The 13,999-nt window shown below is 43.7% G+C and overlaps 1 protein-coding gene across 1 annotated transcript; it reads right to left on the bottom strand.

The window, feature by feature from the left end:
* Positions 1-440: 440 nt before the first annotated feature.
* On the bottom strand, positions 441-9,212 carry LOC306752117 (tubby-related protein 3-like; the record flags this gene model as incomplete). Its single annotated transcript, XM_079235820.1, is given in 13 exon segments — positions 441-574; positions 681-852; positions 981-1,088; positions 1,184-1,291; positions 1,293-1,305; positions 1,907-2,019; positions 2,180-2,371; positions 2,480-2,604; positions 4,652-4,888; positions 5,054-5,216; positions 6,689-6,740; positions 7,741-7,779; positions 9,127-9,212. Coding segments are annotated over 13 exon segments (1,512 nt in total). The 5' UTR covers positions 9,183-9,212.
* Between the last annotated feature and the right edge of the window lie 4,787 nt (positions 9,213-13,999).

The following is a 13,999-nucleotide window of genomic DNA, read 5'->3' on the forward strand; positions in this document are numbered from 1 at the left end:
CCATGTTGTTATGGAAGTCAAAATGGTTTAAGCTGTGTGGAGTAAAATCTCACTTCGTGTGGCAATGACTTTAAATGTAAAGGCGACAGAACACACATCGATAATACACATCAACCCCTGCAAACATTGACCGAGTCATTATCGGATCTTTTTTCTTTGCACCAGATGTCTGACAAGAGTTGTGTGTTCTGCTTTGTCGTTTCCCTTTGTAGTTTGTATACATGTGTACACGTAAACTGCACAAAATGGTTAAATTGATACTGAAAGAACCCCGCTTGAAAAAAGAAGCTTCCACACAGAAACAAAGAGGCGCTTTGTGGCTCGGCCAACAGATCGCCAACATCTCTTTTCAGTATCTTCCTGCTCTTTTTTTATCAGTCTCATATTTGTCTCTTGACTTCTGTAAGGACAGGAAAGGCCGATCTAAAAAAAACGGCGGTTTATTCACAGGCCAACTTGCTGTCCAAGCTCGACACCCCGATGGCGAAGGCCTGAAGAGCGCACATGGGATAGTTGTAGTCCAGAGTGAAGATGTCTTCAGCCACTCTGCCAAACTGCATGACGATGTAGTCAGCTAGAGTTTTCGGGATGGAGAGAGAGAGAGAGAGAAAGAGTGTTAATCATCACTGTACGCCTGAGAATGTGCGGGGGACAAAGAGTGAACATTAGGGGACACTCACGGTCGTTGTCGTGGACTATTTGGAAGTTTTTGACCGATGCTTGAGTGACGCGGCCGTGGAAGTTCAGCACGTACGACTGGGTGTCATCGTTCCACACGGGGGCCTTGTTGTGCAGCTCGATCAGGTTTTCCAGGGAGGGATTCTGACACCTGCTCAGGAGGCTCTCCTGCTCCTGAAACACAAATCACATGCAACGTTTAGCGCGATGGCGCCCTTTTGTTCAGAGGGAACGATTCTCTGGAGCGCCAGACTCACGCTCTGAGGCCTCACGCTCTGAGGCCTCACGCTCTGAGGCCTCACGCTCTGAGGCCTCACGGGGACTCTTTCGAAGTTCATGTCCATGCCGGGGATGATCACAGTCATCTTGCGTGGTCCTTTGAACCCCAGTACGTTTAAACCCCAGCACTCCTGCCAAATGGAACAGAGAGCGTCACAATTTGACGTAATGAACGCAGTGGAGCAGCTGAAGCTCGTGCTCTTCCTTTAGTCTGTCGTTCACTCACGTAGCAGACGGCCGCCAGTTCCTGTCGCGTGTTGCTCTCCTCCAGCAGCGTCCCGGGGTTTTTGCAGGGGTTGATGCCACTGGACCTGATGGAATACACAACCCCGAGATGAAATGTTTACTCTGTGTCACTTTTGCCCACGGCCTTTTTAACATGGAGTGGCGAAGGCAAGTTGTCTTAAAACCCGGCGAACACAACCACTGCGAGGTCTAAAGGTTTAATAACAGCGACTACTCAGAGTCGCTGCTCGTAGTGCTTTTTCATTTTCAGGAGGATTTAAGGCAGGTTTCATTTGGTCCGGACCGTTGTTGCATTGTACTGTTCACACTGACTTTTGTACAAACGAACCAAGAGGAATACACATGAATTATTAACTTGTTGATTGGACAGTTTTGGGAACGTGTTATCCTTCATCAGCAGCACAGAGTCGGATGCCAGCACAGCAGTTTTAACAGCTTTTGACCTAATTAATCAGGGATAATACCTGCCCTGCAGTGCATACATGTTAATTTGCATAAATTGGTTGTGACCATGGCCTTCATACAGATCAACTATGAGGCGGCTTCCTGAACAGACTTCATAACCAGCAGATGGATTAATTACAGCCCAAATTACTAGTACTAAATGGGCAAGTTTGTTTTCACCAAAGTAAACCGGTTAGGTGTGAAAGCAGCCTTCGATGTACATGCAGGTAAAATCAGAGTAGAAAGTGGTATTTTCTACCTCAGTTTTCCGATGAAGCTCTCTCCCTCTCGTGACAGATCCGTGTCATCCACTGAAATAAGGTAGTTGGAAGTCTTGCTCTTCTTTCTCTTCCTTCCTGCCAGCAAAAAGACCTAAAAAAAAAGAGACATCAAAAAAAGACAAATGTATTGACAGGATGCTCTGCTCCTGAGTGGTTCATTATTTGCTCATCTTCTCGTTGATTGTGTAACTCTTTAAACATCAGGATTCGTACATTAAAGTAATGTATTCCCCATATGGCTGCACACTCACCCTCTTGCCGTCCTCCCTCTCCATGTGCATGAAGTAGGTCGGGTAGAGGCCGCGGTCCATGCCCTTCTTGTCCCGGGTGATTCGGCATTTAACGGTGACACCGCGTGGAGCCGGATGAGAGATAAACTGCTCTGGATTTGCCACTTCCATCAGTGAGCCCTCTGCTGTGGGTGAGCCGGGGGTCACCAGCTCCTGAGTACAACACGGTGCATGAACTTATTAGTTGAAATAACTTCATATTTAGTATTTGGGGTCGGGATTAGTCTCCGTGTTGGTGAGTGCCTTCATCGCGCTACTCACTGGAATGTCTTTGCTACTGGCGGCAGAGGCGGGTCGGCTGTTGGGGGACAGAGAACGTGAAGGTTCTTCCTCCACGTCGTCCTCACGCTCGCTGTCTTCATCGAAGTTCATACTGCCAGACAGACCTGGTGAGACGTGGCAATGGTGTGAGGGAGCTGTAATGCTCCATAGAGGCCTTTATAATTTCACAAAAATACACACAAGACAGAAGTAGAAAATACATCCTTGAAGCTCTGTGTACATTTTCAAGTTAAAGATTCTCAAAGACTTCCCAGGGGTGTTCTTTAGTTTTGGTACAAAATTGTCCCCAAGATTGATTTCAACGTTATTTCTTTGGTTCATCTATGGTCTTTAATCTCTGAACACATTTGAACTCATTTAGAAATGATGCAATACTTATGCAACGGTTGAAGCAACAGTACTGCATTATTCAGGTGAAATATATTTTTCAGAAATATTAACCAGGGTATTTCTTTTACTCAGGAGAGACTTATTTAATGTATTTAACAGCAAAAGAGGAAAATGAGTAAAGCATCGTAATCAAACTAAATTGTAAATAGTTCATGTTTTTTCACAATATTGGCTACACTTGTGGGCACTTCTTTTTCATGTATGGCATTATAGCTGTGTAATACTGCACAAGAGACATTTTTATGTTCTCCCTACTTCTAGCTGTTGTTGTGCTGTTTCCATAGAGATGCAGAGACAAAACACAGACACGGTGAATACAATGTGACAGGAGCACCAAAAAAAAACTAAGAAAATAAAAAAACGCCCTGAAACTGCTTGGGGTTCAGAGGGCTCTGCTCAGCACTCACCCCGACCGAAAGGTCACATTCGCCGCATGGCCTCAATACCTGTCACAAACCATGCATCCTTTTCGAAGTCAGTCTCTGCAACGGCGAGATTAATGTGAAGGGACGCTCAGCTTGCGTCTGCGTACTTGTGAGGAGAACGAGGAGCTCCGTGCAGTCACGCAGTCACGCAGATGTAAAATGAGCCTTGGCTCACTGCGGCCAGTCGAGACTGCTTGAGACATCTGTCTCGTCATTGATAATTGGATTTATCAGCCGGGACGCTACTCTTGGCTGCAGCTACAGCCCGTTTTTATGTGCCGTCTGAGGAAGGCAGCGGCCCACTGGTACGGAAAGATCTCAGTTAGCAGGATGGGACTTGTGTCACCGGAGCTTTGCAATGTTTAAGAATCGCTTGACCAGAAACTACATTCATGACAATAATGTGGTTCCCCAACATATAATCTACAGCTTTGAATTGATTGGATGGTAAAAGCCTGCTCCTTGACACACAAGAGCATTTTCTACTTGGCACACTTTCTGCCACTTCTTCCCTCCACCTGGACCAACATGCCACGGGCCGGGTGAGCGCTGGCCTCGGCCGTATTGAACATTAATAAAAACGTGACAGACACCACGGCCAAGCACAATATTTATACTGGGGTGTTTACAAGGGATGGATCCAGGATACGCAGCTATCCCCGAGAGACAGCAAAGGCCATCATGAGACACATGATCGCAAACGTTAGCTTCCCGCTAACTGGTGACGCCAGGGCTCCAATGAAAACGGCGCGCAGAGTTGGCCAGTGGCTCATGCCATCAACCATCTGGAAATGTCAGAGGACTCATAATTGGCTAACCAACAACTAACCAGCCATTATTTAGTAAATAACTCCCCACTCAAAAAAAGAAAGACACTTATTTTCATGATTTTCAACATGCAGCTGGGCAAGAATATAATATTTTGCAAGGACCATAAGCCAGAAATACCTTCTGCAAGTCCTGAGGAAGTGTTCCTATGATAAACTGGGCTGGCATTAGCAGTGAGGTCTTGCATTATTGAGAAGAACAGTGACATTTGCCACCGTGGCACCACGTCTCCCTGAAGACCAGGAAAGAAATTATAATAATAAGAGCAGCTTTTGGTCACCTGGGATTCTGTTGTGGCTCTGCAGTTATGCAAACACTGCCCACACGTGGAGCTGCTATAAACCTCAACTTTGTGGATTTCAATTAACGTGTTTTAGGATGGAGAAATGTTTTTGCTCCACGGTAGCAGGTGGATCAGAAAAGTACACCAGGTTTGTTTCCAGGAAAATGAAGGAGGTGTATTTTCTCTTGAAAAGCCAAATAAGTATTAAGCTCTGCCAGGACTCACTTTGTTTCTCCAGTAATTCTTGGATATCTGTCTTGAGTGTTATCAGCTTCTCAGTGTCTCCATTTCTCTCAGACTCTTCTGCAACAGGCAACTGAGACTGAGACTGAGACTGAGACTGAGACTGGGACTGAGACTGGGACTGGGACTGGGACTGAGACTGAGACTGGCTCACTGACAGGATATTTATTCCCTGATTAGAGGCTTCTGAGCCCAAGAAAGCTGCTGGGCCATCGATACCTGCAGAAGAGACCAGTCAGCTGTTACCTCAGCTGTTAAAGGTCTCATGTGGTGCTTAACACGAACATCAAGGCCAACCTTTTATGCAGAGAGGACGAATATCCCTCATGTGCTGTGCAGAAATGATGCAACATAAAAGATAAAAATAAAAGGATATTTCCTCACCGTCCATGGCGACATCGTTGGTCAAACTGACTGGAGACTCTACCAGAGGGGCCTGCTCCTCACCGCGCCGCAATCTGGAGCGCCGGGGCTGAGCCTCTGTGTTGGGCTGCACCATCAGGGGCTCCTGGCGCTTCCTCCGCTGCTTCTGCTTCAGCAGGGCTCTCTGAAAACCACACACACACACACACACACACACACACACACACACACACACACACACACACAAGGTTTATATTTAATGTTACAAAAGGGTTGAGAGGGTTTAGCCAAGCTGGAGCGCATGGAGTCAATGATCTGAGGGTAATTACATTAGTGTGCATGATGAGTTCCAACCTGTGCCCATCGGTTGGTATTTAAAATGGCCAGGAGGATAATATCAAACATGAGGACACCTGAATATGTTACATAATAGAAAAAGCAGCCTTTCTTGGTATAGAAAACTCAAACTCAACTGGTGTTTTGACCCTTTGACTACACAGCATTAGTACATGCTGGAGGTGGCAGCTATACATCATATAGTGATTTGTTACTAAGTTTCTTCATGCTGTGTCCACAAGCCCCAGTCTCACCGGCTGCTTCGTGGTCAAAGCAGCCGGTAAGCACATTAATTAGCGCGTCAAGTGCACAACAAATATGAGGCCTTGTCTCATATTTGCCAGACCAAAAAGCTTCCATAACTCACCAATCAGAGAGAATATGTCTCTAATAAAGTCTCACTATTTCTGTACAACCACAACAACATCTGCTACACTGTTATGACTTATTAACGGATAAATGTGAAGCGTTGACATCATCAGCACCATAAAAAAACAATCTTAATTATGAGTGCAAAGAGGCTGACCAACAACAGATGGGAATATATAAGAGGTACACAGATACAAGTAATAACAGCAATATGAATTGTATCACTGAATACATTAGTTATTAGATGCACTAGTGTCTGATAAGAGATTTGTTATGTTTTCAAAAGACTCTGCTTTAAGAGGACCAGGATTTGCATGCTCGCTATATGGCTGTAAATAAAGGCGACAAATGAATAAAACATCAATCATCAGTTAACAGTTTTCTTTATAGAACAAACATAACGAGTCCCGCCTGTCCTGAGGTCAGATGAAAGCACGTTCTCCCCCAAAGAGCAGCGCTCCAGCTGGCCACGGTCTCCCTGTCCCTCATTCCTCCTCTGGAACTGGAGTTTGACAGTCGATGAACCAACAGCCTCCTCTGAACTATGCGGCCCTCTGACAGACTAAAAAATAAATAAAAAAGGTCTGCCTCACTGCTGTTGTTAACTGAATCAGCCGTCATTAGTGCTCCGGCAGGAGGGGGAGGGGGAGGGGGAGGGGGGCTGTGAGGCGCTCAAAGGGAGATACGGTGCTCCTGGTGTCATTGTCTGAATGGTTTTCATTCTACGATTTGACTTTTATTTAATATTTACACATTTTCCCATAACCTGCCTGTGTCCCCCCCTTTGGGCATAAGAGCATGTGTGTTTGTCCTCATGATGAGTTACATAAGAACAGAAGACTGAAGGCTGTATGGACTCAACTGAAAGTGTGCGGCATAACTGAGAGACACACAAACACACACACACACACACACACACCACGTGTTTGTGAATAGAGATTGGCTTCCTACCTGTTTCTCCAGCTTCTGTTTCATAAGACTGGCGCTGTCCTCTTTGATGCTACTGCAGGGAAGAAGAAAAAGAAGAGAGTTCAAGATTTCACACAGACTAATTAATCTCTGAAAAGATCTACACTTGAATTTGATTTTCCATATCAAACCAGTAGAGGTCACCAGTGTTGTTGCACACATAAAGGCCTTGTTTCTGGCATGGTCTTGAATGAAATAAACCAATTTAGGCGTATAGGAGTTTATAAAATTGTGATAAAACCAAATAATGATAAATCTCTAGGTCAAAAGGCTTCTGATCTTGTTGGTGAAACATGGCATGACTCATTCTCTGAAGAAGAAAGCAAGGAAAAAACAGAAGAAGAAAAAAAAACTGCTCCAGCTGAGAGGATGCCTTGAAGTCTGGGTCCTCTGGGAATTCACCCTGGGCACCTTTCTGAAGGGACCGGGCCGTGTTGCTTAGCTACCGTGAGGAGAGAGAAGGGCAACAGCGGGAGTCTGTACTGACGGAGTCAAGAGACCTGCAGGATCCCAATCGCTCTGTCCAACACACAAGTCATTCACGTGGGATGATGTAATGTATAGGCAGGTCTGTCATTACTTTCATCTCTTCCTGTCTGATACATATAAAAATACCCCATGTTCTGCTGGGGTGAAATTAGCTCTGCCTATCGCTCCATCAGGTAAGCTCTTTTGATATCTGACTCACTCATCTCTCCCGTCCTCTATTTATATACATGTCTCCCCACACAAAGGTGTGAGACTTGGTAGCGCTCTAGCCACAAGAGAGCAATCATAAATGTTGAAAGAGTCTCAGCAGCATCTTTGACATGAAGCAGTTGGATTGCCACGTGTCCAAAGAGGTCGAAACAACGTTTAAAATGCCCTTTGAAAAAGGAATGAAGACGTCTGGTAACTTGGTGGATCGGGACACAGGTTGGGAGTAGAAAGTGTGTGTGTGTGTGTGTGTGTGTGTGTGTGTGTGTGTGTGTGTGTGTGTGTGTGTGCGTGTGTGTGTGTGTGTGTGTGTGTGTGTGTGTGTGTTCTACAACTACCTTTCCGTCGAGTTAGAGAAGCTGGCAGAGCTCGGGGGTCTTCGGGGATTCAGCACCAAGGCAGCAGCCGGACGGGACATGTGGAGAGAGATACAAAAAATACAAAAAAAAGGAGAAGGAAACAAGATCAAAAACTAACAGAAGTTAAGCTTTCAGAGGACAGTAAGGATCTGAGGAGGTCAAACAAACTGATCATTAAGACAGAGGACAGCTGAAGAGCAGGTGCGACATAACATGAAGGACAACATCATTCAGAGTATTATTTTTCAGCTGTTGTTCGTTTTAATTAAAAGCCGTCGCCGCTTCAAAAAAAGAGAATTGGAAAGTCGAATGAACATAACTTAATGTCCGCCACGGGCAATTCAGCTCCCGTCTCAGAGAGGACACAGAATAAAAGGTGGACGGATGAGATTAAATGCTTGATTGCCTGTGGAGAGTTTTACATGGCTCACTTATGTAAAACTGATCTGGAACCAGAAGATGTGAGTAGATTCACTGTAACGGCTACAAGTGCTGATCTTTGTGAATTGTACCCTGAATTGCTCATCCTTCCGCTCAGTGCTGCCTCACTCTTTGTGTTCTTGTTCACTGAGCTTCAGAGATGTTTGGATTTTTATTCATGTTTTATAGTTTGGACAGAGCCTGTTATTCCCCTGCCTCATTATGTTCACCGTGATTTGACTTCAACTCTGTACTTTGAGTGGCAATCCTTAAGATCCTGGTTGATTTAGATTTTCGATTTTATTTATTTTTTACTGTGCTTAGAGTTTAGCAGTCTGGAGTCTTTTTGTTGATATGTGAGCTTCAAGTTTTCAGAATTGTGGGCGTAGTTTAATTTTTTGGGGTGTATAACATCCAAAACAGCATTTATTTTCCGGGAATGTCGCCAATGTTTGTAATATTGCAAATATACCAAGTCAGCATTCAGTCATGCATTGCTATTGCAAAATCCACCTCTTCCAGTCTCAATATTAAACTATTCCTTTAAAACTTTTGGACACATGAAGAAAGCAACTGATGACAACTGTCTGCTATTCTCTGTCCTCAGCATCACGTTGTCCTCTTCCAGAGTTCTTCCCCATCTCAACTAACTAATAGCTAACATGGCTGTCTCCAAAAAAGGCATTCGGTTGATTTACGATCCCTAATAAAGGACACACTGCCATGACCTCAGACATGGTGGCAGAAACATGAGCGAGAGGCACATCTTTGACTGCAGGTCAGCCATTCAGCCGGCCAGAGTGGACGGAGCGGCCACTGGAAGAAACATTAGAGTGGTGCTGACCTCTCGTCAGTCCTGGCACAGGCCACTGTGCAATTGTGTGTGTGTGTGTGTGTGTGTGTGTGTGTGTGTGTGTGTGTGTGTGTGTGTGTGTGTGTGTCTACCTGTATGACCAGCGGCTGTAGACGGGCTGAGCTGCCCCATTCTTTAAAGCGTCCATGGATGCGGCTGCAGGAATGCTAATCCAGGGCTCTCCCTTATCACAACCGCTCTTCAATCAGAGTTACTGTGCGGTCCCACCTCACGGTAAGTAAGAGACCAAGTAAGACCTGCAGGCAACAAGATCACTGACAAAGAGTAGCGATGTCCCACCCACGTATGAAAGTGACAGGTCTAAACACTCATGGATTTCCAATGAATTTCCTCAGAGTGACATGAGCATTCATTGACACCAATGAGTGCAGCGGTTAAGCTGTTTACGTTTAAATTTAAACGTCACCCCTTCCCAGTGGCTGGATACGTTTTCAAAATAAAATCGATTTGACTCCTTGCCAACCCCTGAGTTCTCTTGTTTTATTGCCCGGTAACCTTCCAGTAACTTTCTGAAAGACCCAGCAGCCACTGCTCATATCGATGCTCATTTTAAATATATTTTAAAAAAGATCTCGGAAATCTCTCCACATTCCCTTTTCTGATTGAGGTTGTCTGTTTCTTTGGTGTGTCAGAGGACTGTGCACTTGAAACCATCCTATTGAGTCGGCATGATCCCCGTGGTCCATTTCCTGTGTCAGCCACAACAGTGGACTCCGTAGATTTCTTTGCATGTGTGCTCTTCGGTTGATGAGTATGGTTTCTTGACCTTGTCTGAAACGATAATGAGGGGAATGTGCACACGCTCTTCTTTCTGGACAGCTGACTGCAACCTTCAAGGATGCTTGTGGCAGAGGGGCATTTCCTCCTGGCTCCACACACAGGATGCTCCAGGAACAGCAATGAAAACAAGTCTTGTGAGAAACACAATGCATGATGGGAACAATTCCTTCATTCACAGGAGTGCTCAAATAAGATTGGATCCGATTTATTTTAAACTCATTTCCCAGGCAGTGTCACATTGTCACAAAGACAAACTAAAGCAATGTCTTTTTGACACAACTTTTCCAACTCAAGGTTCACTTACAGTGCTTGCTTTCTCCAGAGTTTTCAACCGAATCACATGATCTTCATGAATGGATGTTCATGGAGAAGGATCTGGTGGGTTGTGCGAGTTCAGTAACTGATGTGTTTGCCTTTTAGGATGGCTCATCTGTGTTGGCGAAAGCAGACGATGAAGACAATTTGACATGGTTAAAAACTCTGGAAAAATATGTTTGAGCTGTTTTTAAATGTGTGTTGGATGCTTCATACGGGGAGTTATAGTTGCAAATACGCTAAGAAATTATACAATACTCATATCTGCTTACAACGACATTACAGTATTTTATAATACCCTATATTCATTGTATAGAAGTCTATGAGAAAATGAGTTTACTTCACACTTGAGTTATTACCTCAGTAAACAATATAAAGAGTTTATGGACTCAATTGCTAGTTTCAAGTCTTCTTCAATACAGCATGATGTTCTATATTTTTATTTTGGCCCCATTTAGAGTAAAATAGACCATAGAGCAGGGTATACTTTAGGGTGTGGCTACCTTGCGATTGACAGGTATAGCTACCATGTCGTTTTCCGATCTGGGAGTTGTCCGTCTTCAATTTTTAACCCGTTCACAGTGTGTTTCAGTTCAAGAACACTAACTGTAGCTGTTTTGGAGGTGTAAAACATGTCTTATTCAACATTGCCACTTCTGTTAACTTCTGTTTAGAGGCTAAAAACTGCAGTCCAGAAACCAATGGATGATGTCACAATGACTACGTCCACTACGTATATACAGTCTATGTGTAAAAAAAAGTCTTAATCTTTCAATGATGTGTATAGACTACATTTTTATCTATGAATTCAAACACATGTCGGGCTCTAAAACCTCAACATTTCTAAAATAACCATTAAGATAATCATACAAATGGAAGGATGACTTAAAGCTACAACAAGGCTGTCAGGATACATATACATGATAAGACAAAACACATAGTTGATCTCCTAGATGACAACACAGTATTGAATATGATGCGTTTAGGTTTGCAGGAATATTCAGAGAACAAAGAAGGACGTATCAGAGCGTGAGGTTCTATTCATGACAGATTCATTCGTTCATGACAGCAAAGTAAATTCACGACAAATGAGGGCAGTTCAATGCCAGCCAGACGAGGTGATGAATTATTAATCGTATTCTTTATTTTTTATGAACACTGACTTGAATGCACGTGAATCACATTTTTCATGGTGGATCATTTAGTGATGCACCGATGCAGTTTGCTGCAACATCGCTTAGCTAAGCAGTCGACATGAAGCTTTTGTCAAAAAAAATTTGCAGACAGCTGCATGGATTATAATAAGAGCACACCTGTTGCATGACACATGCGATTGACCAATAAGATAGGCGTGCGGACTGGTAATTGTGGGTTGTATTCATCCAATCACACATTACAGCAGTGATCACCAGGCGGAGATGTGCACTCAGAATGCCCTGCAAGCTGCCTAGTTGAACAGCACACTCCAGTTCCCTGCAGGGCACTACATGCGTCATGTCATGTATGTCATCTCATAATAATGTAATGATCCTCTTCTCCTCATCCCACAATATTCATAATTGAAACACTCTGTCAGGTGAGGTGTACATGTGTGTGTGTGTGTATTTGACGAGTGACATGTGCCGTGTGCCGGAGTCAGAGCAATAACAGATAGGCTGTCGGGCATGACCTGGATGCTAAAAGCAACCTCTTAAGTGCCATTTCAAATATTGCATCGATGTGTTGAAGTATTTCTATCATTGGATTTTGATTTATGAATGCCAGCTATATGACATGGGCGGGGTGGGGAAGCACCGCTTTGATAAAGGGTAAGTTTGTGACATGACACAGGCCTAAAAGGCGAGTCCTGCTTTAATACCTCATTTTGAGGAGGATACCTGCGTCCTTTTAGAAACACAACCACAACTAAAACCCACAAAGTCAAGTTGAAGAATCATGAAACTCCCATTAAATCGCCACATAAATGAAAGAACTTGACACTTTTTATTATAGCAGAATAAAACGTCACCAAAGCAGCCAACACAGACATGTATACATAATATAAACTATAAACTCCAAAGCAGCCGCCAAATACAGAAGCGTAATGCATTTACTTGAGCAAAGAAATATACTCTAACTGCGATCCTCAAAGTTTTCAAACACTTCCAACATGAATGAGGCTTTGCGACTTTGTTACAATAGCACAACGAGAGTAGGCTAAATACTTCCAAACCTGGTAGTGGTGTGTGTGTGTGTGTGTGTGTGTGTAAATCTATGTGAGGATTAATTAATTCCCAGGACAGCTGCATATACACACACATTATACGTATGTGATAATAGGGCTTGTCATTGGAGGATTGAAGACTTGGTTCATGCATGCAAAGACCTCAGCTGGTGGCCAAGGGCAACGCCTCCATGAGGACAGTATAGAGAACAGCTTTCTCTTCGTGTTTACCTTGACAGGGAGGATCCATAAGGAGAGAGAGTGAATGATAACGTTTTATTTTGTACTAGATTCCCAACATCAGCAAGGGTTCAAACATATTTTCGAATCAAGATCACGAAAGATATAAATTTGATCAGAAGGCCGTACGTTCTAATTTCAGCCATTGTTTACATCTAATTGGAATTATTTCTAAGAATAACATGATCGTTCTCATACATTTTCCCCTTCTGGCTATCTACTGAGGCAAACCCCATTAAATGAACATTAAAAATGTTCCAGCTGGTGATTTATTAAAAGAAAATGAAAAAACCTCGCAGGCTGTCCCGTGAAGGGCTCATGGGAAATGTCAGAGCATATTCCCTCTGATCTCTGTGATGGGCCTGTGGGAGAAGCGGTCTACACTGAGCGGTTGAGGCTGGTTTGGCCTCCACTTGAGTGGAGCAGGGATCCTGGGAGGTCAGGAGGAAAACAGCCGGGGAGTCGGGCCCACATCTCCTGGGGCCGGTGTGAGAGCTCGGGGCGGGGTTACCCGCTGAGAGAGGGGCCGAAGTCAGACCTGCCATGGGATTTCACAGTGTGATGCCCAGGATGTCCCAGGGCCTGGGATATATAGATATATAAGTAACACTGTGACAGATAATTGATATCTAGTGTGAGATGAGGTCGCCATCTTCTGGAGGGAAAACAGAGTGCACCCAGCTTTGCCTAAATTGGGAAGTCAACTAGTTTAGTTCCCTCTGCTGGTCAAAAGGAGAGAAACATCAGTAGTCAACATCTGCACAGTGTAATGTAGTCAGTGCATACCATACAATGGGCCTTGCAGAAACTGAGGATTATGAAATTCAAATTGTATTGAGTCGGTTTTCTGTTTGTTTGAGTCCTTTTTTATTCCCAAAACCTTTGTCAAGTGTCAAATTTGTGTTGCTACAGCGCTAACATACGAATGCTATATCACTATTCATCTCATGCATCTTCACTTGTAGAATATGCAGGATCTTAAAAAGAGGCAACTGTCAGTCATGGCTGTGTGTTGGTGTGCATGTCCTGGATTGCATGACTGAATGACATTTATACACATGAACATGTAATGTGTGTCCAATGTCTATGGTATATCATCGTATGACTGATATAGGAAACGTTTAAGGTCCAGTTTAACTTGAATGTTTATTTTAAATAACCAAATTTGTGTTTGGGCCCTAAAAATTAAATAGCTCTTCCTGTTGGACAATCAATTTGTTTGAATTTGTTGCATATATTTCACCTGCCTTAAACTTAATATGTCTTATTTCTTTTTTGCGATATGAGGCTTTTATTTTGAAGGCGACTTTTCGAGATTCGGCAGAATTTGCACTAACTGTCTGTATGTTTCAGTAAATTAGTGTTAGTGTTGGCTCTATGAGTGTATGCTAACATATGTTTTGTGT

The sequence above is a fragment of the Taurulus bubalis genome (genome assembly GCF_910589615.1).
Source record: "Taurulus bubalis genome assembly, chromosome: 20".
In the NCBI taxonomy this organism is placed as follows: domain Eukaryota; kingdom Metazoa; phylum Chordata; class Actinopteri; order Perciformes; family Cottidae; genus Taurulus; species Taurulus bubalis.